At 45.3% G+C, this 25,664-nt stretch overlaps 1 protein-coding gene across 5 annotated transcripts in view; it reads right to left on the bottom strand.

The window, feature by feature from the left end:
* DAPK2 (death associated protein kinase 2) overlaps nucleotides 1–25,664 on the bottom strand; it is a 125,275-nt gene that overhangs the window by 13,189 nt on the left and 86,422 nt on the right. For all 5 annotated transcript variants that reach the window (XM_063088429.1, XM_063088425.1, XM_063088426.1 and 2 more), the window contains 5 exons: nucleotides 14,526–14,655; nucleotides 6,219–6,267; nucleotides 5,383–5,409; nucleotides 2,440–2,592; nucleotides 1,317–1,362 (listed from right to left, as the gene is read on the bottom strand). In XM_063088429.1, the coding sequence (XP_062944499.1) occupies nucleotides 1,317–1,362; nucleotides 2,440–2,592; nucleotides 5,383–5,409; nucleotides 6,219–6,267; nucleotides 14,526–14,655 (405 nt within the window). The remainder of the gene's footprint in view (nucleotides 1–1,316; nucleotides 1,363–2,439; nucleotides 2,593–5,382; nucleotides 5,410–6,218; nucleotides 6,268–14,525; nucleotides 14,656–25,664) is intronic.

Genomic DNA, 25,664 nt, shown 5'->3' with positions numbered 1-25,664 from the left:
AGAAGGCACACAGACAGACTCTTTGGCATTCGCTGCTTGTGTCAGGCCCTGGGGAGAACCAGGGTGGGATGGGCACCCCCACAGACCATAAGAAAGGTCAAGAAGTGAGGGGGTGCCGCCTGCATGCTCACTTCAAGGCAGAGGGGTCCACAGCCATTAGAGAGGGTCTCCACACGCATAGCATTTAAGGGGTGCTCACGCAGATAAGCAGGCCACAGCCAAGACTCTGCAGCCATCCACTCAAAGGTTGGAGCACATAAAGCAACAGCTGGCAGGAGGAGGCTGAGGGGCATCTCTCCTTCAGGGTTACCTGGGCCTTGGAAACACTCAGCATACTGAACAGGAGCAGCTCAAAAGACTCCTTAGCTCTGCACTCTGGGCCCACCCAACACCTGGAGGCCTCTTGTGCTTCCCCATCCTTCAATGAGCAGATGAACCCAACCTTCTCCCCTACACATCCAACCCTCCCTGCTCTCCATCATCCATGGGCCTCTACCCCTTATATGCATGCTCAGATCATCGTCACAGGCCTTCTCACTTAGCAATTAGGTGAATGGGAAGTCTGGTGACATCTCTAGGAGTGCATAGCCACTCAGCCTGAAGAACTAGGGCCAGAATCCTGGTCTCTGAGTCCACCCCCCCCAACCCCCACAAAGTGCTTTTCACTATATACCAGACTGCAAGACCCTCTGAAAAAGCAGCAGCCAAAAGCTTGATTACAAGACAAGTTAGGCAGGGATTCACATCTTTGCCCTGACTCGCCCCAGAGGGAACAGAATTGCCTTGACAGAGTGGCTGTCTCTCTTCCCCCCCAGAACACTGTCTCAGAGCCCCATTCCTGAGGCCTCGTGGTGCCTGAGGAAGCTGGGTGACCAACATGAGTGTCTTCCTTTACTCAGAGCCTCAAAGTCAGAAAGAAGGAGCCCTTGTTACAAAGTGGGGTTTTTTAATTGCCATTGATCAATTACAAGAGTCAAAGTTTCTGCTTCGAAAAGTGATGGTGACATGTCCTCCAACAAAAAACACTTTGTAAGAGGACCTCAAAAGAAAAGGGTTTCAACCGAGGTTTGTGGGTCTAATTTTATGAGTTACCTGTGAACTCATAAAATACCTGTGAAACACAAACTTGAAGTAGCATAAACCTATTCAAACAAGCCCAGGCCCTTTGGGGCCCCTAACTAGTTTTCATCTGTGTCCAAGAGCCAGGGCTTCAAGCAAAGGCCTCTTCATGGTCCCTCTGCATCTGACTGCCCAGCCAGCCCTGGCAACAGAACGGGGGCCTGCCTGCTCACTGGAACTCACAGTCACTCCCTTACCGTGATCCAGGGGTGTCTGAGAGCCTCTTGAATTGTGAGCCGTTTCCTGCAGTGAAGATTAGAAAACAGTGATGAGGACAGAAGCTGGGAGCAACAGTCTCCATTCTCACTCTTTTTAGACCTATATTTTGGCATTCTTTGACCACTGCCATCAAACCAGTACAATGGAGGATGCAAAGACGGGTGGGAATGGCTGCATACCCAGCACTCCAGGGAAAGTGGTCCAGGAAGACCCTTCGATGGAGGGACCTTACTACCTAAACCTTTGGGACCTTCAGTCCCAAAGTTGAAAGGCCTAATGCCACACTACTGAGAGTCATAAATGCTCTACTGAGCTTCCAGAATCCTCCAAAAGCCAGCTCTTCATTGCTAAATCTCTGGTCTTTGTTTTTCTATTTATCTACCAGATCCTTCCTCTCCCTTTGCTGCTCTGTACCCGGGTACAGTGACCCTTCCTAGGACTGCTCTTAAGGAAATCAGGGCCCCTGCACTTCAGAGAACCCCACTATAGCCCCTTCTAAAGTCTGTGGGACCAAGAGGACATGGCTTTTAGAGTCTGTGGCTCTTTCCCCTCCCCCATCCAGGCCATGGGCACCCAGTACCCTACAATTCCCTGCCAATCTCCTTCTTTGACCTCACAGCCATGGGGCTCACCCTGGCCCTGAAGAAGGGATAGAATGAGTATGTTTCCTATCCTCATATTGTACTGACCTCTCTGCACCTGGCTCCCACTACTCCAACCTGAATTGGCTTGAAAACCCTGCCACTTTACCTTTTCAAATCCCAGTTCCAGGTGCCTTTGAGACAGACTGCACAAGGTAATGAACTCTAAAGAAACCCAGGCTGACTTCCAAACACACACACACACACACACATGCACGCACGCACGCACGCACACACACAGTTATTTGCATTTCAACAGGAGAAGAAAGCAGAAAAACTTGAGCAAACAAGACGAATGCCAAGTCTCAGCCAGTCCACACTTCTCAGCACCTGCCCAGATTAGACTACAATGGTGCAGATGACAGCTGTGGCAAAGTGGGGACAGACGAACATATCTTTGAGAGAGGCTACAGGAAAGCATCAATATCTGAGAAACCAGTGCCTTTCTCTGTCCTCTTACCGGGTCTCTTTAACCAGAAGCTTCCGAATGAAGTCCTTGGCCAGCTCGCTAGTCTGGCTGAAGAATTCCTCATCAAAGTCATAACTCACTGCTGTGATATTTGTCAGCGTTTCCTGCTTTGTGTCTCCCAGGAAAGGGGATGCTCCACTTAGGCTGAGCAGAACAGAGAGGGAACTGTATGACTGTGGGAAAGCAGATGGAAATGGGGGTGATGGACCTGGGGAACCCTGACCTGTACAGTTGTGTGGGGCTGAGAGGCTCCCAGCAATGCAGCCTGGCCCCTCCAGGCAGCCAATGAGCAGCCTTTTCAACTGAGTCTAATTCAATACACTTTTATGGAGCTCCTATTAAGTACCTGACAGAGAGAAATTGTATCTTCAAGGGACAAAAACTGAGGGGAGAGAAACACAGAGCCACAGTTCTTAATAATTCCCAGCAGAACAAAGCAGAATATAATAGAAGGCCAGATAAAGGACTGGGGGATCATTAGGGAGGGGGGGACAGTGCAGCTTCATGGTAGAGTTGACATTTGCATCGATTGTGTCTTTAAGAATAAAGAGACTGTCAGCAGTCGGAGGAAGAGACGGAAAGATCTTCCAGGCTAAGGGAGCAACTTGAGCAAAGCCTGAGAGATATGGCAATAGATGAGCCATTAGACACTGGAAGGTCTGTGGGGTTCCCCCACAGGGTTTGTCAAGGATGTGTCATATACATACTGACTCCCAAATCTAACATCTCCTGACTTATATTGCATTTGCTCATGGGATATCTCTACCCAGATGTGCCCTTGTCCCAGAACTCACTGTGCCCAACCCCCTTCCATGCAATCCCTGTTTTAATTAATGACATTACTTCACAAATGTACCCAAGCCCAGGAAACATGGGAATCACCTCGAACTCTTCCATCTACTCCCTCGCCACATCTAACTGGCCAAAGTCTCATTTCCATTTACTAAATATCTATTGAAGATCATCCCTATCCCCACTGCCACTTTCTTAGTATAGTGGCAGCAAGGTGCACTGGGAAAGTTTTTGATAGTTTAATCCTGGATTTGAATCCCAGCTCTGCCACTCATTAGCTGTGTGAACCTAGGTAAGGTACCCAACCTCTCTGAGCTGCAGTTTTCTTATCTGTAAAATGAAGAAAACAAAAGCCCCTACCTCACGATTGCTGTGAAGAATAATTGTATATAAAATACTTCATGCAATCCTGGCCCATACTAAGGGCTCTGGAATGAATGGCCTTTATTGTCATTGTTAGAATACAAAGAACCTTCTGTGACTCCCCATTTTCTATATGATCACATGCAAACTCCTGAGCAAGGCATCAGAAGTTGGTCCCTACCACATGCTCAGTACATTTCAGCCTCAGTTAACATGCTCACGTTTCTTTCCTCGTGCTGTTTCCTCAACCAGCATAGCCCTTCCCTCCTCCTCCACTGGGAGAATTAACTTTGTTCCTTATATCCCAGTTCAAACTTCTGTCTCTGTCATTCCATCTCTCTCTCTCGTTAAAACTTCGGCAGCCCCAGCAAACTGATGGCTCTCCATTTGTGTCTCACATACCTCCAGCATAACATAGGTACCGTTGAGTAAGAGTTAGCTGTATGGTTTGTCTCCCACAGCCAGGGAGCCCCAGGCAAGCAAGGAAGATGCTCCTCATGTCAGCATCCTGAGTGCCTGGCACAGTGCCCACGTGGAGCAGGTCCTCAATAAAGCTGTCAAATTCAGATGAGCCACAAAAAGGCTATGTGCCCTGTAGATACTAGAATTCCTTAAGGGTTCAATATGGAGACCAGAGTTCTGAAGAAATCAGGGTTTCAAGAGCCAACATCTGAATATTCTGGCTCTGATCCAGAACTACAGATCAATGGTTCTCAGCCCTCTTTGCATCAAATTCAGCTGAGGCTTTTAAAAGATACTGATGCCAAGGCCCTACCCCTAGTGATTCTGATTTTACAGACCTGGGACAGGGCCTGGGCTGTGGTAGGTATTAAAAGCTCTACTGTGCAGACAGGGTTGAGACCCTCTGCTGCAGCTCAAGGGAATCCACCATGTCAAATGGAGCTCCCAGTCCAAGTGCTGTGGGTAGAGTCAGAGAGCTGGTTTACAGGGTTGTTGAGAGAATGATGCCCCCAGCTACTGAGTGCTGGTGCCCCCCTTCCCCCTGTGGCTGTGGGCTCTTACCCCAGTGTGCCATGAAAATAGCACTTTCCATGTGTGCTGTGAGGGGAAACGGTTGGGAAGCGCTGATGGAATGAACACCTACTAACCCACCCTGTGTGTGCCAGAGCCAGGACTAGGAAATTTGTGCACATCAGCTTATTTAACCCTCACAAACATCTGTGGAGGGAAATTTGGGATTCCTATTTTTCTGATGAGAAAAATAGGCCCAGAGGTTAAATACCTGCCCAAAGCCACAGAGATGGAAAGTGACAGCGATGTCAGACTCCAGCCCCAAATGTAACCCACTATACAGTAGAGCTATGCGGGCAATCTCTGCTTAAGCAACTGAACACTTCAGTATTGAGCAATTAAATACAGGAAAGGAGGAGAGAACATGAAAAGAAAAAGGGATCTGGGGAAAGGCAGGGAAAAGGGGAGAGAAAGAAGAGGCAGGACGGGGAGGGCAGCGGCAGCTTCAGGGCGTCCCAAGGCTTCTGAGTGAAAGCTGACATTCTCACAGGAAACCTCAGTCTGGGTGAGGGTAAGCAGGGAGTCCTGGCACTCCACATGGGGTGGAGGGCAGAGGCTTCTCTCCTGGACCCTAGGGTCAAATGCATGAAAGGAGCTCACAGTGCTTTGGCTCAGGTTTGTGGTGTGCTCTTAACACATCAGGCCTCTGGTGGGTGCTCAGCAAATGTCTGTCTGCCTGCCCCTCTCTCATTGCTCTCAGCTCCCCACATCTAGCTGGGTGGGAGCCCTAGGATCAGGGATACTCACAGGATGTAGGTGATGACGCCTATGCTCCTGCAAAACAAAGAAGAGTCAAGTCAGGGCTGCCTGGCTCAGATCCCAGACCAGCAAGCGACTCCCCATGTGGTTGTCAGGGGAAGAGATCACTCGCCTCCTCCACAGCAGCCCCTGGATGCCTACTCAAGCTCCATACCCCTCCATCCCACTCTGCAGCAGCAGCCTGGGATGTGTTTGGGTCATTGAGCTCTGGACACTATGTCCAAGGACCTGAGTTCAAGATCAGACTCCCACATTTGCAGGCTCTGTAATTTGGGCAAGTCCCTTGTCATCTCTGAGCCTCCTTCTCATAAAATAAGGTTATTGGTAACTACCTCACAGGACTGCTGGCAGGACTGCAGAAAACCAGGTAACGAAGGTGCTTGGCCAATGAAAAAGCAGTGTTCAAATGAATCGAGTCTCATCTGTGCAGAGAATCAGTCACTGCAGTATCCCCGGGCCCAACACGGTGCCAGCACACACAAGACTCTCAGTGCATACTTGCTCATGGACAGAGCTACTGTTGCTATCATCTTTATTGTGGCTATCGCAGGCCCAGGGGTGAGCCTGCACCTCCGGCCTCACCTCTCCCCTTGCTTCTCTACCGCAAAGCTTGATTCGGTCTTCTTCTAACTAGCCTCAGGTCCAGGCCTAGCTGCCTCCAACTGCTCAGGCCACAGGCCCAGCACACCTGAAGCAAACAGAGGCTCTGAAAGGTGAGTGTGGATAAAAGGTTTTCACAGTCAAGGGGATGCCACATGGAGCAGGTCTGAGGCCTCTGCCCTTAGAAGGATCCCTAGGCCATCTGAGTGACCTGTACAACTTACCACATGTCAGCCTCCAGCCCCAGGGGCTCATAGTTCACAATCTCTGGAGCTGAAAGAAGTCAGATTAAAGAGTCAACAGGAGTGTGAAAATGAGAGGAGACGACTGTAGGGAATTTTAGGGAGTTTGGTGCCAAACATCTCCACCTTGAATCCCCAGTAAGGAAAATCAGAGCAACAGATGGAGATAATCTGGATCTGAGAATTTTGAGAAAAGGAGTTGCTATGGCCTGAATGTTTGTGTTTCCCCAAAATTCATATGTTGAAACCTAATCCTTAATGCAACAGCATTAAGAGGTGGGGCTTTTAGGAGGTGATTACATCATGAGGGCTCTGCCCTCATGAATGGGATTAGTGCCCTTATAAAAGGCCTGAGGGAGGCTTGTTTGTTCCTTCCACGTGTGGGGACTCGGCAAGAAAGGGCCCTTTATGAAACACAGTGAGCCCTCACCAGACTCCAAATCTGCTGGCACCTTGATCTTGGACTTCCCAGCCTCCAGCATTGTGAACAATAAATTTCTGTTGTTTATAAATTACCCAGTCTAAGGTATTTTGTTATAGCAGCCTGGAAGGACTAAGACAGGAGTTGCCTGAGATCCTGGTAGAAACTTTTACAAACAGTCCTTGATAGTGAGGAAGAGAGAAAGTATATAGTAACACCTGAAAAAGGAAGGAGAGTGGAGAGAGGAAAGAACAGGTGGAGAAATGGGGCCCTAGTGACAAGGCCTGCTTTCGAACTCTGGTGGAAACCAGGAAAGTCAGTGCTGGAAGTTGATGAGGAAGAAAAGAAAGCAGAGAGGGAAAGGCGATATCTCCAGCCAAGGGGCAGAAGGACATTCTTGGGGGCCACTGAGATGATGAGCTTGAGGTGCCCAAGGAACAGCCAGGGGAAGATGTCCAGGGGGCAGCTGTCTATAGGGAAGTGGTCCAGAGCCATCAAATTTGGAGTCATCAACACTCAGGTAGAGACAGGAGCTGAGCCAGTAACATAGTGACCAGGAGAGGGTGTAGAGTCGGGGAGAGAAGACTACTGAGGAGAGAAGAGGACCAAATGCTGCCCAGAGCTCAAGCAGATTAGTGATGGAGAGTGAGTGTTGAACTTCACACTCACTGTGCTGCCCAGAGTGTCCAGAAGTTAGAAAGCGAAGATAAGAGTGTACATGACTTTTTTAAAAAGCTTGGCAATGAAATGGAGGCAAAAGAGAGGACAGCAGCTTGAGGAGGAGGAAGGATTGAGCCTGTTCAACTGCTAATGGAAAAGGTGGAAAGTGGGAAAGGCTAAGTTTGTTTATCTACAACAATATCAAAACCGTTTCATCTACAGGGTGTGTAAGCCATCTCACCCTCCTGCCTCCCCCTACTTCAAGATACAGGGAACCACTATCATGGCTTGGCTTGTTTAGCTGTATAAAAATGGTGTCACACTGCATGTGATCTAATGTCACTTGATTTTGTTTCACTCAACATTATTCTTCTAGTGTTCACTGAATATTCATCCACAATCTTTCATTTTCATTGCTATATAATAGTCCACTGTGTGAATACTGTAGTCCTCCCTTATCTGCGGGGGAAATGTTTCAAGATGCCCAGTGGATGCCTGAAACTGTGGACAGTACTGAACCTGATATACACTATGTTTTTTCTGTACATATATACCTATGATGAAGTTTAATTCATAAGTTAGGCACAGTAAGAGATTCACAATAACTAATAATAAAATAGAATAATCATAACACACTCTAATAAAAGTTATGTGAATGTGGTCCCTCTCTCTCTAAATGTCTTACTGCACTGTACTCACCTATTTGTGGACCACATGGGTAACTATTTTGACAATGGGTAACTAAAACTGTGGAAAGTGAAACCACAGATAAGGAGGGACTACTGTATATATCATTTTTTTCTTCCAAATTTTATTTTATTTTGTCAATATACAATGTGGTTGATTATTGTGGCCCATTACCGAAACCTCCCTCCCTCCTCCCTCTCCCCCCTCGCTCCCAACAATGTCCTTTCTGTTCGCTTGCTTGTTGTATCAACTTCAAGGAATTGTAATTGTTGTGTCTTCTTCCCTCCCCTCCCCCCCGGTTTTTTTCTGTATTTATTTATTTATTTTTAGCTCCCACAAATAAGTGAGAACAAGTGGTATTTCTCTTTCTGTGCCTGACTCATTTCACTTAATATAATTCTCTCTAGGTCCATCCATGTCATTGCAAATGGCAGTTTTTCATTCTTTTTTATAGCTGAGTAGTATTCCATTGTGTAGATATACCACATTTTCCATATCCACTCATCTAATGATGGACATTTGGACTGGTTCCAACTCTTAGCTATTGTAAAGAGTGCTGCGATGAACACTGGGGAACAGGTATACCTTCGACTTGATGATTTCCATTCCTCTGGGTATATTCCTAGCAGTGGGATAGCTGGGTCATATGGTAGATCTATCTGCAATTGTTTGAGGAACCTCCATACCATTTTCCATAGAGGCTGCACCATTTTGCAGTCCCGCCAACAATGTATGAGAGTTCCTTTTTCTCCACAACCTTGTCAGCATTTATCGTTCACAGTCTTTTGGATTTTAGCCATCCTAACTGGGGTGAGATGGCATCTCAGTGTGGTTTTGATTTGCATTTCCCAAGTGCTGAGTGATGTGAGCATTTTTCATGTCTGTTGGCCATTCGTATATCTTCCTTTGAGAAATGCCTATTTAGCTCTTTTGTCCATTTTTTAATTGGGTTGCTTGTTTTGTTCTTGTAAAGTTGTTTCAGTTCCTTGTATATTCTGGATATTAATCCTTTGTAAGATGTATATTTTGCAAATATTTTTTCCCACTCTGTTGGTTCTCTTTTAAATCTGTTAATTGTTTCTTTTGCTGTGCAGAAGCTTTTTAGTTTGATATAATCCCATTTGTTTATTTTTCCTTTGGTTGCCCGTGGCTTGGGGTCGTATTCATGAAGTCTGTGTCCAGTCCTACTTCCTGAAGTGTTTCTCCTATGTTTTCTTTAAGAAGTTTTATTGTTTCAGGGTGTATATTTAATTCTTTAACCCATTTTGAGTTGACTTTAGTGTATGGTAAAAGGTATGGGTCTAGTTTCATTCTCCTGCATATTGATATCCAGTTATCCCAGCACCATTTGCTAAAGAGGCAGTCTCTTCCCCAGTATATAGGTTTGGTGCCTTTGTCAAAGATCAGATGGCTGTAGGTATGTGGGTTGATTTCTGGATTCTCTATTCCACTCCATTGATCAGTGTGTCTGTTTTTATGCCAGTATCATGCTGTTTTGGTTATTATAGCTTTGTAGTATAGTTTAAAGTCAGATAGTATTATGCCTCCAGATTTATTATTTTTTTGCTCAGCATTGCTTTGGCTATGCGTGGTCATTTGTTATTCCATATAAATGTCTGGATAGTTCTTTCCATTTCTGATAAAAATGTCATTGGAATTCTGATGGGGATTGCATTAAATTTGTATATCACTTTGGGTAGTATGGACATTTTCACAATGTTGACTCTTCCAATCCAAGAGCATGGGATATCTTTCCATCTTCTTGTATCCTCTCTAATTTCTCTCAGCAGTGGTTTGTAGTTCTCATTATAGAGATTTTTAACATCCTTGGTTAACTCAATTCCTAAGTATTTTATTTTTTTGGTGGCTATTGTAAATGGGCAGGCTTTCTTGATTTCTCTTTCTGCATGTTCACTATTGGAGAATAGAAATGCTACTGATTTTTGTGTGTTGATTTTGTATCCTGCTACTGTGCTGAAATCATTTATCAACTCCAAGAGTTTTTTTGTAGAGGCTTTAGGCTGTTCGATATATAGGATCATGTCATCTGCAAACAGGGACAGTTTGACTTCATCTTTTCCAATCTGGATGCCCTTTATTTCCTTCTCTTCTCTGATTGCTCTGGCTAGTACTTCCAACACTATGTTGAATAGGAGTGGTGAGAGTGGGCATCCTTGTCTAGTTCCTGTTCTTAAAGGAAAAACTTTCAGCTTTTCCCCATTCAGGATGATATTGGCAGTGGGTTTATCATATATGGCTTTAATTATGTTGAGATACTTTCCCTCTATACCTAACTTATAGAGGGTCTTTTTCATGAATGAGTGTTGATTTTTATCAAGTGCTTATTCAGCATCTATAGAGATGATCATATGGTCCTTGTGTTTGAGTTTATTAATATGGTGTATCACATTTATTGATTTGCGTATGTTGAACCAACCTTGCATCCCTGGGATGAATCCCACTTGATTGTGGTGAATAATTTTACATATGTGTTGCTGTATTGTTTGCTAGTATTTTAGTGAGGATTTTTGCATCTATATTCATCAAGGATATCGGTCTGTAGTTTTATTTTTTAGTTGTATCTTTACCTGGTTTTGGTATCAGGATGAGGTTTGCTTCATAGAATGAGTTTGGGAGATTTGCGTCTGTTTCAATCTTTTGGAATAGTTTGAAAGAATTGGTGTCAATTCCTCTTTGAATGTTTGGTAAAATTCTGCTGTGAATCCATCTGGTCTTGGCTTTTCTTTGTTGGGAGACTTCTTATAACAGCTTCAATCTCCTTTATTGTTATTGGTCTGTTCAGATTTTCTACATCATCTTGGCTCAGTTTTGGGAGTTTGTGTGTGTCCAGAAATTTATCCATTTCCTCCAGATTTTCAAATTTGTTGGTGTATAGTTGTTTATAGTAGTCTCGGATGACTCCTTGTATTTCAGATGTATCATTTGTAATATCACCTTTTTCATTTCTAATTTGTGTTATTTGGATCTTCTTTCTTCTTTTTTTAGTTAGCCATGCTAATGGTTTGTCAATTTTATTTATCTTTTCAAATAACCAACTTTTTGATTCATTGATCTTTTGTATTGCTTTTTGGGTTTCAATTTCATTAAGTTCTGCTCTGATCTTAATGATTTCTTTCCATCTGCTGACTTTAGGTTTGGATTGTTCTTGTTTTTCTAGCTCTTTAAGGTGAAGTATTAGGTTGTTCACTTGCTATCTTTCCATTCTTCTGAAATGAGAATTTAATGTGATAAATTTCCCCCTTAGTACTGTTTTTGCAGTATCCCACAGGTTTTGGTATGATGTATCATTATTTTCATTAGTTTCAATACATTTTTTGATTTCCTGTTTGATTTCTTCTTGGACCATATGTCATTAAGTAGAATGCTGTTTAATTTCCATGTGTTTGTATAGTTTCCAGAATTTCTTTTGTTATTGAGAAGTATGCTGTCTATCTAATTATATTTCTTTTGCAGGTGATTTATCTTTTCTCTCTAGCTGTTTCGTCTTTGGTACCCTGCAGTTTCACTATAATGTGTTTAGGTATGAATTTATTTTTATTTTTTTCTGCATGGTACACTTTGTCTTTCTTGTATCTATAGAGGCATGGATGTAGTTCTGAAAATTCTCAGCCAATCTCTTCAAATCTTGCTTCTCCTTTATTGTCTCCATTTCTTCCTTTTAGGCTTCCAAATAGACCTCTGTTAGGCTTTCTTTTTTTACCCTATTTTGCTTATCCTCTCTTTCATATTTCTGTCTTTGTCACTCTGTGGTAGTCTAGCCAATTTTTTTCAGCTCAGTCTTTCAATTCTTCAACTCTCCCTCTTGCTGTGTGCAACCTGCTGTTTAACCCATTCACTGAGCTTTAAATTTCAACAATTATATATTGAATTTCTTAAAATTCTATCTAGTTCTTTTAAAAATTTACCTGGTCATTTTTGACATCTCTGGCTGCTTACTCATTCTTGTGATGTTTTTATTTCTATATACATTCCACTTACTTTATAAACAACTGATAACTTCAATATCTTATATCCATGAACATCTAAACTTCGCTAGTCTCTAATTGAAATGCTGATATGTGCACTTGCCTTTAAAGGAGGTCCTTCTATTCACTATTCTTGCTGCTCACAGCTCCAGCTCTAAGTTCAATTCATGGGAATGGGGTGGGGGAGGAACTGAAGGTCATGCTGAACGAGCTACTACATTTAAAGATTTCTCCTGTTTCCCATGAGCCCAGAATTTCATTTAAATGAAAATTTTTTTCAAGAATCCAGTTTTGTATTGGGAGGGCCTTTGGAATACCTAGTCTACCACACTACTGGAAGCTGACACTCACTTTTTAACCCTGGGTCTCAAGATGAAATTTCAAAGGAATGGTGGGAGGAGGGGAAAGTGTTTATAACTTGTTTCTCCGGGGTCTTGGGAAAAGAAAGTCATCATAATTTAGGCATGGGTTCAGATAAGTCACTGTATATATGTTTTTGGTTTTGTTTTTTTGCAGCTGGCTGGTATGGGGATTCAAATTCTTGATCTTGGTGTTATAACCTATATATCTGTAAGGTGCAAACAAAATCATACTGGCTCACAAAAGCCAACTGTGAGCATCTCTTCCTAACTCTGTATTCAGTGACAGCACACTGGTAGCTTGAAACTGGCCAATGCTATAAATTAGAGATCCTTTTTTTTTTTTTTTTTTTTTTTGAGACCTGGTTGTTAGACATTTATCAGCACATGACTGGGCAAAACCCTCCACAGTCTAACCCCACCCATCAATAACCTACTCACATCAACAGTCTGCTGTGAACTCTCAGCTCCATCAAGAGTGGACAGTGACTTGTCCCTGATAAGTGCACTAATCTTGGCCTTGCTCCCCTGCTGTAGTATCACTGAACCTGGGATGTGTTCCTCCTCTACCCTGGCTCCCTTCCCACCCTTCTTCAGAGATGTCTCCCAACCAACACCAGTCCTTTGTCTTTCACTGACTCAAGGCCATGACTGATCCCACTGATTTTTCCACAGTGGAGATCTTGTCTTTACAGTTAATTGCATCCTGTCTTGTGATATCTCTTCCATCATTGCCCTGAATTTCTAGTTGAACTATCTGTAAACATATGCATTTTTACCACATATGTGAGTGGTTGGCAGCAACTGCTCTCTCAGACAAAGTTCAAGTCTAGATATCCTGTGCCCCAGGTTCAAGTTGGCTCTGCCACCAACTCGTGCCCTTGGATGTGTCATTCTGAGTGTGGCTCCTTACCATCACTGTGTCCATCAAACCTCACCTAGTATCTGTTATGCAGCAGATGAAGAATAACCTCAGTTGATCTTAACAAAAACCTCCCATCACTTCATTTCCACATTTGTTAAACTAGACCAGATGGTCTCAAAAGATCCTTCTAGCACTCGTATTTGGTGGTTTGATGTCTCCACAACTAAAGTGTAAGCTCCTTGAGGGCAGAGGTCTTCTTAGACAACCCGGTGTAATGGAAAGAGCACAGGCTTTGATGTTGGCTGATTCTGCATGTGAATCTCAGCTTCACCACCTACTGGTTGTGTTTCCTTGAACGAGGCAGTTGATGGAGTAAATAATTAAATCTGCTTCGTGAGGCCATTTGAGGTTTAACTGAAACAATGTCTGTAGAGCTGAGGCACAGTGCCTGGCACACAGCCAGGGCTCCCTGCCCTGGGTCTCTGGGGTCTCTGCAGCACCATCCCAGAGCGGCTGCAGAGCTAGCACACATGGCCTGAAAATCCACTAGGTGGATGGTCTGACACATTCTGTTTTCCCTTTTGATTAGACTGGGGTCAGAAGTTGCAGCCCCCAGGTTTTGAGGAGACCATGCCCTCTATCTTCAAGACCACCCCAACTCCCAAAGCAGAGAGATAGATGGTGGTTCTCAACTCTCATTCCTTTCCCCTCTGCAGGCTTGTTTCTTCATGCCCCTAACCTCTGGTCCAAACCCTACAAGGGGTCTTCTGAGTTGCAGGACAGGTGGGAGCCTGGGCCCAGGGTGAGAGAAACAAAGGAAAGAGAGAGCGGCCAGGGCCCTGCTAGAGCTGGGCTCCCCTGTGTATGAATAAAGGCCAGGCACACAGGATAGGCAAGTGGGTGGATCTGGCATCTGGCAGATGATTCCCTCTTCCTTTTCAGGAAATCAAAGGCTACTTCAGAGAAGGTTGAGCTTATGGGAATGCAAGAGGATGAAGTGATTTTAAATCTTCATGATAAACTCACCTAAGAGCAGGGGTTGGGGCCAGCTCTGGGAAGGTTTAACTCTGCAAAGGCCTCTTGCCCCACCTGACCACCCTCTGCCCCATGGGGTGCTCAAGCCTACACTTGGACCCTCACCTGGATGCCCAGCAAGACATTTCCTTCCTTACCTGTTAGGATTCTAGGGGGTGTCCCAAGGCATCATCTCTCAGCCCAGAGGCCATAACCCCAGACACAGGGTTTGTTTCTGGAATTTCTCTACCTTTTCATGCCAGATTATTAGCTGAGAGAAAAACAGGCCTAACTCACCAACAAATTCCGGCGTCCCAAAAATGTTCTTAAATTCAACTCCATCTTCTATTTCGTGAGCCAGGCCAAAGTCAATCAGCTTAATGTGTGGAATGGGAATATTCTTGTCTAACAACATAATGTTTTCTGGCTGGAGAACAAAAAAGGAAGGAAGGAAGAAAAGAAAAGATGGTAATTAAAGCCCTGTTTTGTGTTTTTGCTTTGGGGTTTGGTGTTCTTTTTTTAGGAGACTAAAACAGCATAAACTCTTTCTTGTTTTTGTCTTCTCCTGTGAACTCAAAAACAGGCATAGCACTGAGGGCAAGGTCTGGGTTTCACAAAATCTGCTGCTGACAGCAAGACTTTGGCTTAAATCTCCTTTCTGTTTCTAAATGGCAAATCCCATTAACACAGTGCCTCTGTTTCCCGATCTGTCAGACAGGGTCAATGAGATACTTGCAGCATTTCCCATAAACAAAACCACCACCTCTGTGTGAGTGTGATGGGGGTGGGGGCATCACAGCTTAGCCTCCATTTATACTTGGCTTATTGACCTTGGTCTTCCTGACCATCTCTTTCCCCTGGCCAGCCAGCTTCCTGTTAACAAACCCCTCCTCTAGACTAACCGTGTGGCTCACATTTCTCTATGTGTTTAAATGATTTTGGCCCTCAGTAGGACACAGGAAAAAATTCACCTGATTTTCAGGGAAAATACCAGCTTCCCAGGCTATTTCCAGCCCAGCAAACAGCTGCCAGGTCTGAGAAAACAATGCAGGTCAGGGGTAGCCCTGCCCTGGCTTTCACACATCCCGGGCTCCCAGGGAGCCTAGGATAGCATCCTGAGCTCTACTCTTCTCAATCCCACCCAGCCACTCTAACTACGAAGTGGGTGAGCAGGTCTCTCTGCTTCCCGCTTTTTCCTCCCCTTGCCCCACAACTGTCCTAGACTCCGTTCGAAATGGAATGCCCTGAAAACATACATCCACACAAAAACCCATACACAAATGTTCACGGCAGCATATTCACAATAGCCCTAAAGTAGAAACAACCCAAATGTCCATCAGCTGAAGAATGGATTAACAAAATGTGATATAGTCATACCACATATAGTATTCATACAAAAATAGCATTCAGCCATGAAAAGGAATAAATCAAAAAAAAATTAAAAGGAATGAAGTACTTATACATGCTACAGAATGGATGCAGTCGGTAATAGCTTTTTACAGACTTTTTACTGTACAGCAGCTTTCTTTATACTAAAGCCTTAGGAGATTTTCAATACTTTGCTTTTTCTTTTTTGGGCAGCAGGCTGATACAGGGATTGAACCCTGAACCACAGTATTACTGGCACCACGCTCTAACCAACTGAGCTAACCAGCCAGCCCTGCTACAGCATGGAAGAACCTTGAAAACATTATGCTAAGTGAAAGAACCAGTCACAAAAGATCACATAATATATGTGTATGATTCCATTTAAATGAAATATTCAGAATAGCCAAAGCCAGGCCGGCCCGTGGCTCACTCGGGAGAGTGTGGTGCTGAGAACACCAAGGCCCCGGGTTCGGATCCCATATACAGATGGCCGGTTCGCTCACTGGCTGAGCGTGGTGCTCACAACACCAAGTCAAGGGTTAAGATCCCCTTACCGGTCATCTTTAAAAAAAAAAAAAAAAAAAAAGAATAGCCAAAGCCATAGAAACAGCAGATAAGTAGTTTCCTAGGACTGGGGGAGTGGGGGAATGACAAGTGACTGCTAATGGGTATGTGGTTTCTTTCTGGGGTGATAAAAATGTTCTAAAATGATTCTAAAATTGTTCTATAAATGATTATAGCATTGGTTATATAACTTTGTAAACTGTACACATGAAGTGGGTAAATTGTATGATGTGTAAATTATATCTTAATAAAGCGTTAAATAAATAAATATTTAAGAAAATTGAACGTCCCCATTTCTCAAAGCACTGAAGGATTCCCTACCTTGCACATCTGCTCTACCTGGAAAGCGTTCTGTTCAATCCCCATCCAGTGAAGTCCTAGCTGGGCTTCAAAGTTTAACTCAACTCACCTTGAAGACTTTCCTCACCACCACCAGGAGTGAACTCTCCCTCTCCCAGGCATTAAATCTTTCGGTTATGGCTTTGGCACGCTCTCCCTTGGCAACAGTCCTTTGCTATCTTTGTCCTAACTCCCCTACCAGAACTGTCCTCAGCTGGAGGGAGGATTCAGGTCTCCGCATCTTTGCCCCTGCAGCACAGAGCACAGAGGTTGGCATACTGATGGTGGCCATGTTAGCTGAACTGATATTGAATCTGGACTGAAACCTCACCACCGGTGCCCCTGGCTCCCTTGAAGTCTCTGGCACCTTCCATCAGAGCAGCGGGAAATTTTCACTCAAGGGAGCTGTCTGAGGCCCTCCTCCTGCTTTTTTTTCCCTTTAAAAAAAAATAAACAACACATTTCCTTTTGCATTTTTAAAGCTTGTTTATTCTTCTTCCACTCTGGAGGTTACTCTCAACTTTATTTTGAAAATGTGTCAAATACCTTTCCCAAGCAGAACAGATTAACACTCTGCAGGAAGGAGAGTGAGGGCAGGGAGGTCAGGAGACAGGATTCAGGCAGGTGGGCCCACTCCAGTACCCTTGACCCTGCCTGCCAGTGACTGCCCATGGACCGTAAGAGTCCTGGCACCCTATGTAGTGAGCTGCACACTCCTTACTGCCCACCATCTCCCAGGCAGGCAGCTTTTCCATTCATTCTACCCACATTCCTCAGCCACATTGTTAGGAACTTCTCCTCTCCTCCCAAATATGCTGCCTGATATTTGAGGCATTCGAGGCTCTGCACCAGCTGCCCCATGCTACTTTGCCAGCCTCACCAGCCATCACTTGCCTGTACCTCCTCCATATCCCTCAGGGTGGGTATTACCACCCCCAGCACAATGGCTCAATTCCACCTTTTGCTCTGGCTGTTCTTCTTACCTGGATTGCCTTTCCTGCTCCTCTCCACACTTGCACAACCTATTCCCCTGTCACCCTGCCTCCTTTTCCTCCCTTCCTCTTCAATGAAGCTTCTTCCCCTGACCATGCTTGAACCCTCTCAGAGCTGACAACGCATGCTGGCTAAGCTGTGGCTGACTCTCACATGTGATGCCACTTTCCTAGGTGGTGGCCTTTTCCCTGGGAAAACCCAAATTGGTTTTAAGTTCCTGGCATCCCTTATGGTGTCTTGCTTACTTTTTTTTTTTTTTTGGTGGCTGGCTGGTAGATCTGAATCCTTGACCTTGGTGTTCTAACACCGCACTCTAACTAAAAGAGCTAACCTGCCAGCTTCCTACAGTGTCTTGCATCCTGCATATTCCGTTAATATTTGCTAAAATGAATTGAAAGAGTCCGGGGCCAGTGGCTCTTCCTTTTCTGCCCCATGGAGGCCCTCCACCACTGCTAGGGGGGCCAGAGTGCACTCTTCCCCATAGAGTGCACTAGGGCTGGGTCAGGAGGAAGACAGGACTAAGGGAAGGTCCAAAACATAGCCTGAAGCCAGCAAAGCAGCAGTTCCCCAAGGGTTTGGTCTAAGCATCTCTGCTTCCCACCTTCCGGAACAGCACAGGATGGTGGAAAAGAGGCCAGGCCTGGGGACTGAGAAACTGCAGTTCCAGCTCCACCACCCAAGGCTGTGTGAGCTTAAGCAGGCCACTTCCTTTCCCTGGGCCTCAGCCCCCCAACTCTAAGCTAGATACCAGATGACAAACAAAGCCCCTTCAAGCTCTAGGCTCTGCAATTTCAAGGTGGTACAGCCTCCCAAGCTGGCTGGGCAACTTCCCACTGCTCTGGGCCCCAAGGCAGGACATGCAAAGATTCAGGTCACCTGGTCTCAGGTCAGAAAGGAAGAACAGGCTGCTGGGCCCAAGCCAGACAGCCCTCTGTACGAACCTATTCACACTCCTCCATTCCTGTCATTCTCCTCCAGCTTTATCTACTTCAATCAAATATTCCACCCACACACCTGACATCACCTCCAAAGCATGGCTGGAGGGAGAGATCACATTCCCGTAGGTGCTGCCACTGCCCAGCCCAGGCCTGTGGAGCTACCACCAGGAGGCGGAACTGCCCTGGCCCATCAGAACAAACCCACCCAGCTCAGGTGCCAAGCAAGCAGCAGTTGAAGAGGCCAATGTGCACCCTTTGTGTCCTCGTGGATCTGGCTAGAGGTGCTTGCTGTGGTGCCAACTGGAAGCTGTTTCTACAAAGGGGGACCCATGTCTTACGGGCCCAGCACACATGTCCAAACACCTGTGCAGAATGAAGGCACCTTCAGGAAGCTATGTAGTAAAGTACAAGACAAGGGCAGGTCTGGGTTCACATCCCAGTTCTGCCACTCACCACATGAAACCCGGGCAAAGTCACTGGATCTCTTGGAGCATTGGTTTCCTATCTGTAAAATGAGGACAACATCTACTAAGGCATAGGCTTGTTCTGAGAGACAGTCCAGCTCAGGAGCAGTTCCCAGTGAGATTTCTGAGAACAGCAGCTACGTTTGTTCATTCTCTTCTGGGATCCTGGGAGCTCAGACCAAATCTCTGTTGAATTACCTGCATTCAGCTGCAAAACATGCCTTTTCACAGACCCACCTCCTCCCCCGACTCATCTTCTGCTTCCATCCTCCCACCCCATTTCACCTCCAGACTCACTATGTTAGGGCTGCAAGGGACCTCAGAGATTATTTAACCCCTTCAGTTGCAGAGCAACCCAAAGAGGTCAAGAAACTGCCAAGATCACTGAGCTAGGAGCAGAGCCCAAGACTGCTGATCCCTGGCCCAGTGCCTTCTCCAGGTGTGGCCTGCCTGCTGCTGGGTGAGCTGCTCAGCTTAGCAGAGCAAAGGCCCAGCCAGTTCTGTGCCATAGGGACAAGAAAACTGACCACAAACCTTCACTGGGGTATTAGTCCATTTTTGTTGCTTATACGAAAATACCTGAAACTGGGTGATTTATAAAGAAAAATAAAATTTATTGCTTACAGTTTCTGAGGCTGGGAAGTCCAAAGTCCATCCGATGGTGGTGACAGGGGTCTCACATTGCAAGATGGTGTTAACAGAGAGAGCAGAGAGAAAGACAGACTCTCTTCTTTTAAAGCCCTCAGAACCAAGCCCTTGACCACCATTTTTAATTCATTCACTACTGCATGGTCCAACAATCCAATCACCTCTTTAAGGCTCCAACTTTCAATTACCATAATAGGATTTCCCAACCTCTTAACAGTCACAGTGGGGCTAAGATTCTAATACATAAACTTGCGGGACACAATTCAAGCTTCAGTGAGTTTTGGGGGGACATAATTCAGTGCACTACAACTGGCAATGTAAAGCACCACCCCAGACTATTCTGGCAGTGCTGGGCAACCTGAGAAAGCAAGGCTGCTTGCTGCCAGGCCTCCATGAACAGGTTTCTGGAGTGCTGCAGCTCCCTCTGCTCCCAGCACACTGTAGATGAGACCACAGGCATCCCTTTCCCACAAGTCTCCAGTGTGGCCCATGCCCAACTTCCACCTCTGTAAGGCCCTCCTGATTGCCCCCCCAACACCTGGCCACATTTCTGCTACCTCCTCCTCACTCCAACCCACCTGGCAGTTCATTCTGCTGGAATGCCCTTCCTGACAAGCTCCTTCTCCCCCCTCACCAGCCAGCTCCAACACACTCACATTGGGACGTCTTCTGTAACTGCCCCTTACAACACACACAGCTAGTTGTTCCACGCAAGAGCCTCCGTGCATCCTGCACATGCCTCTGGCAGAGAGCCAATTGCACCACAATTACTTCCTTACACGTACAATACCCACTATCCTAAAGCCCCCTGAGGAAGGACATCCCCAGCACCCAGGAGTGGCTGGCACTGTAGTAGGTGCTCAGTTATTGTTTACTGGATAAATGCATGAACCAGTGTAGTCACATATGCATCTCTTGCACATCCTGCTTTTGGAGAATCAATATAGATAATAGTAAGAGCACAGGCCTTGGAATCCAGGTTTTAATCCTGATTCTGCCATTTACTGGCAGCCTGACACCAAGCAAGTTACTTAACCTCTCTCAGCTTCAGGCTTCTCACCTATAAATTTTCCTATCTGAAGAAGGTTACTAGAAGAATCAAACAAGGCATATAAAGTGACCTGAAACCGTTATCATCATCTCTGTGACTATTTCCTTATGTTTCTCTCTCCCAGAATAAGAAGTTCATCTGCCTGTTGAACTTCTATCATTCTTCCAGGCCCTGCCAAGGTCTTATCTCCTCCAGGAAACATCATCTGAATACACAGCCCAGTTCTCCTTCCCTCTCCCAGATCCATTGATACAGTCATCTCGACCTGCAACCTCAGATGCCACCCAGAGCTCTGTGAGTCTCGCCTCCCCGCTAGACTGCACACTTGCTGAGGGCAGGGCCTGTCTCTCATGCCCCTCCTGGGTTCCTTGAAGCACACAGCCTGGCAACTCATGTAGAGCAAAACCCATAGCACTTCACAGTCTACAGAGTCACCACACTCACATGTGATCCTCCCTCTGTCAAGCAAGTTCTGTCATCACCCTGGTTTTATAGGTGAAGAAACCAAGGCACAAGAGGCTGTTTGCCCCAGGTGCCTCAGCTGTAGGTAGTGGGGCTGAGCTTCAAATGCAGGCTGACCCAAATCCTGGGTGCTTTACACTCTCCCACACTGCCTCCCTTCTTCCAGCTGATGCAGGGGAGCCCTCAAGGTCACAGCTGCCAGCTGGCAAAATGGACATTTCCAACCCGGCTCTGATGCCTCATCAGTTTGCTGCCCCAGTTCCATGTTTTTCCCAGAAAACCCACATTGTGGCTTAGGGAGGGACCCGAACTCAGTTGCACTTGGATTTGTTAAACCACAGCCTCTGGCCACTGACCCATGGCCTCCTCCTCTGGGGGAAGCCACTGCATGGCTCTGACCTCCTACTGTTCTACTGAGTAATGCAAGAAAGAAAACCACTACCCACTATTTCTCTGTGCTCTCATGAGTTACAGGGAGAGGAATAAAAATTCACTTTCAAGACCATTCTAGGACCACTGGCTTTCAAACCTGGGCCTATCAGAACATCAGCTTTGTGGTCTGTGCCACATAACTAGCACTTACTGTGGGCTGTCCCCACACATTCCTTCATCAGATCTGAGAAGCTGCCAGGTGAGGCTGAGGAGGCAGATGCCCCCATCTAACCAGTAAGGAACCTGGGCCTGGATCCAGGCATTCTAAGCCCCAAGCTGTGCTCTGGGATCCCCATCTGTGCTAGTCTCCTGTTGGAATCCCCTGGGGACTGTATTAAAGATACCAAACCAATTAAATCCAGCTCAACAGGAGTGGGGCTCCAGAATCAGTATGTAGAGAAAATATAGGAAAATGGTCAAGGCCCCTTAGATGTTCAGAATCTTGCCGAGTATTTGATGTAAATATGCATGTGCGCCCAGGTGTTCCTTGGTTATTGTCTAATGCAATTGCACATGTGCATCTAGGTGTCCTGGGTTATGGACTTAAGTATAAAGGACAAGTGGGGGCCGGCCTGTGGCTCACTCGGGAGAGTGTGGTGCTGATAACACCAAGGCCACGGGGTCGGATCCCATATAGGGGATGGCCAGTTTGCTCACTGGGGGAGCTTGGTGCTGACAACACCAAGTCAAGGGTTAAGATCCCCTTACCGGTCATCTTTAAAAAAAATAAAAAAAATAAAAAAATAAAGGACAAGTGGGTCTGATCCACAGTTGCCCCCCGCCCCCAGGATGCCCCTGGGGAGTGCCATAGAGAGGCCACTACTGCTGCTGGAGGCTGTTGCTGCTAGTGCCCCTGGGATGCCCCAAGAGGCCATTGTTGCTGCTGCTTCTGCTGCTACTGCTGAGAACTGAGCTCAGGTCATCTGCCAATGGCTCCCGGGATCTTTCCCAATTACCTAGCGTGGACCTATGTGTGAGGGGTCTATGGCCCAGCCTGGCATGTGAGGGGCTTGGTGACCCAGCCTGGAGTGTGAGGGGGTCTACTGACCTGGTCTGTTCAACAGGTTTGAAGGGTCTAAGCCCTAGCCCTCACAATACAAATAGAAACTTAATGTAACTAAAATAATGAAACTTTTTGGCTTTAGTTATGAAATGCCTAGCCATACAATTAACATAGGTCTTGCCTCAACCCAGCAACTGGCATAGTTGTGTAGCTTTCCATGGTATTGGAAATCAAGCTCTGCTAGGAAGTCAAAAACAGTTGTGCTCAGTATTTGGGAAATCAGTGCTAAAGAGGGCCTGCCATCAGACAGACATGGGTTTGCGTTCTACTTCTGCCTGCTGCCAGCTGTGTGGCCTTGGCAAGTCACTCATCCCTATGAGCTTTTGGGCCCCTCATGTGCAAAATGGGAATATTAATATGGTTAAGGGGTTCTGAGGGGGCACAATGGAGGCCTAGGAGCCCTCCAGCAACTTCCCCTTTCTATAAAATGGGCATAACCATGGAGCACCCTTCACAGGGTTACTGTGTGCATAAAATGACCAAATGCATGCAGAGCACTTAGAGAAGAGCCTGCATACAGTAAGTGTTCAATAAATGTTGGCTGCCATTATTATTATTATACCACGCTGCCACCACAACACTTAAGCCTGAGTATACCCTGCATACAAAATGCTTTTGCCTATAGGGTCTCAGAGAGAACCAGGTGTGTCTCATGAGGGCAGATTGTTAAATTTTCAGGAATTTTGTAAGCTAGTTGTTAAACAGGGCTATTATAAAAAAATTAAACTATATAAACTAAAACTTAAATTATGTTAAAAACTCTAAATATTAATAACTCATAACCTCCATTTTTTAAAGTATATTTTAGTATTTTCTATGCTCTTTTGGTTAGTTATGCCTTTTGTATCTGTATCCCTGTACAGCAATACTACATAACGGTGTGCTGCTGCACAATGCCTCCTGACTCCAATAAGTGGTATATTTACACCACGGAAATCAGCAAACACTACAAATCAGGACTTGACTTAATGTCTTCTTAAGTCTAGACTTAAGAAAGTGATGGAGAAAATCGCTTAATGATGCAGATTAAACTTAAAAGGGTGCTGAGTCTGTAGCCATTATTTTGTGAATAGCACAGAAAATTGTGGGAATATTCTTCCAATAGTCAAAAACTATTGTCCAATTCAGCAAAGACGTCACTTGTGTCATTGGTGAGCAAGTAAAGTTTCAACATGTTTTCACTATTTCATTTTCACCCTACTTGTTAAGGTAAATGAAAATATCAGCCAATATACTTGTTGGAACTATACTCATTCCTTAGCTGTATCCATAGGTTGGCTGCTGATATAAGAGTTTGGCAAGAACCAAGGAAAATGTTCTGTGAGACTCAGTTGGCTGTATGGAATTTACAATAAAAAGTATTATATATTTTATTATTTATAAATTATGTTACAAACTTTTATATTGGTAAAATTTATTATAAATTTATGTGTGCGTGTGTCTATGTATGTGTGTGTCTTTGTGTGCACGTACATTTCTTTTCCCCCAGAAATCTCACTGCTGCCAAAATACCACTGCATGGAACTTCAGTAATGTAGATCACTATCTGAGTTTCCCTGATGAGAAAACTGAGGAATAAAGAAGATAAAGAACTTATTCAAGGCCACACATCTAGTAAGTGGTAGAGCCAGTTTTGATCCCAGGTCTTCTGAGTGCCAAAATACCTGTTCTTTCTACCCTCCCTTAGCTGCTTCCAGAATTAGATTCTTTCACTCCTACTGAGGTCAGCTGCAATGGCAGGTCTCATGGTGGGACTGTGAATGGAACTTACAAGGTACCACCTGAACACTTGGTACTTTGGTGGAGATCAAGCCTGACGGGTTCAGAGATGAGAGCAGTGGGTCGCTGGGAGCAGCACAAGGCTTCTGAGTACTAACAATGATGGGAAAGGAAATAAGGACAAATGAGGGAGAAGGCATTGCATTTTTGTTTTAGTTCCCTCCTCTGAAAAATGGGGATCATGATATCTACTCTAACCGATATCAACCTAGGTTATAATCCCTTGGGAATTACACAGTGTCCTGCCACCGTAGAAATCTGCCCAGCCAACTGGCTGGAAAATGCCACCTTATTTCCCCTTTGGATAGTTCCATGTCCACCTCTCTTTTTAAATCCCTCTGGAGGCAGCAGAGGAATAAAGAGAAATGTGGCCCAAGAGGGTGGCTAATTAAAATTCACCACCAACACTTGTAAGGAGCTATGGAGTTTTCAGGCTCTCTCATAAACCCTGATATCTCCCTGGTCCCTCACCCCACTCCTGTAGGACAGGAACAAGAGACAACATTACCTGCACTTTCAAGGCCAGGAAAGGTCAGAGGCATGATCTTCCCAACACCACACAGCAGACGTGGGACTCAAATGCAGGCTCAACTCCCAGTCTCCCCCTCTTTCCACTATGCCACGAGGCCTCCTGCTGTATCTCATAAGAATCAGCTGGTTGATTTAATGCCCCCCATTTCAAAGCATCTATATTTCAACTCTTTTAATAGTTGCTCTCCATCATTTAACTTTTGCCACATTTTGTTCTTTCCCTCAGCCATTTGGGAGTTCAGTATCCTCAGTTCACTTCTCCTGCAGGGTGGCCTTGCAGTAGTTGAGGCAGCTGGCATGTATTTGCAGAGCTCCAGGCTCACAGTGTGATCCATGGGGCTGAGATGCATCAGGCTCATGGGGTACACTCTGGGGCTGGGGCACAAGCTGAGTCTTGAGCACAAGGAGCAGGAAACAGGGTTTAGGCCTCAGAGCACACCAAGAGGGTAACATGGATAAAAGCTTCTACAGAAAAGGAAACTAGTTCAAAGTGCATGTGGACAGCTTGGGTTAGAATGTAAAGTGAGAAAAGCAAGAGAGAAAGTAGCATAGTTATAAGAACCTTAGAAAACACACACACACACACATACACATACAAACAGCCCTACCTGTTCATAAAAAGCTGGAAAAAATGTACAAAATGTTAAATTTTTTTGAGTAGATAGTCTTTGGGTAGCTTCTTTGTATATTTCTGTATTTCTATGTGTTATTACTTTTTATAATAGCATAAAAGATTATCACTATTTTTTTTTAAGTTTATGGGGTATCTTTAATTCTTCTCTTTCCCACACTATTACTATAGCC

The sequence above is a fragment of the Cynocephalus volans genome, chromosome 3, assembly GCF_027409185.1.
Source record: "Cynocephalus volans isolate mCynVol1 chromosome 3, mCynVol1.pri, whole genome shotgun sequence".
NCBI lineage: Eukaryota > Metazoa > Chordata > Mammalia > Dermoptera > Cynocephalidae > Cynocephalus > Cynocephalus volans.
Note: the sequence above shows the minus strand (reverse complement) of the source record. Positions and strands in the feature narration are given on the sequence as shown.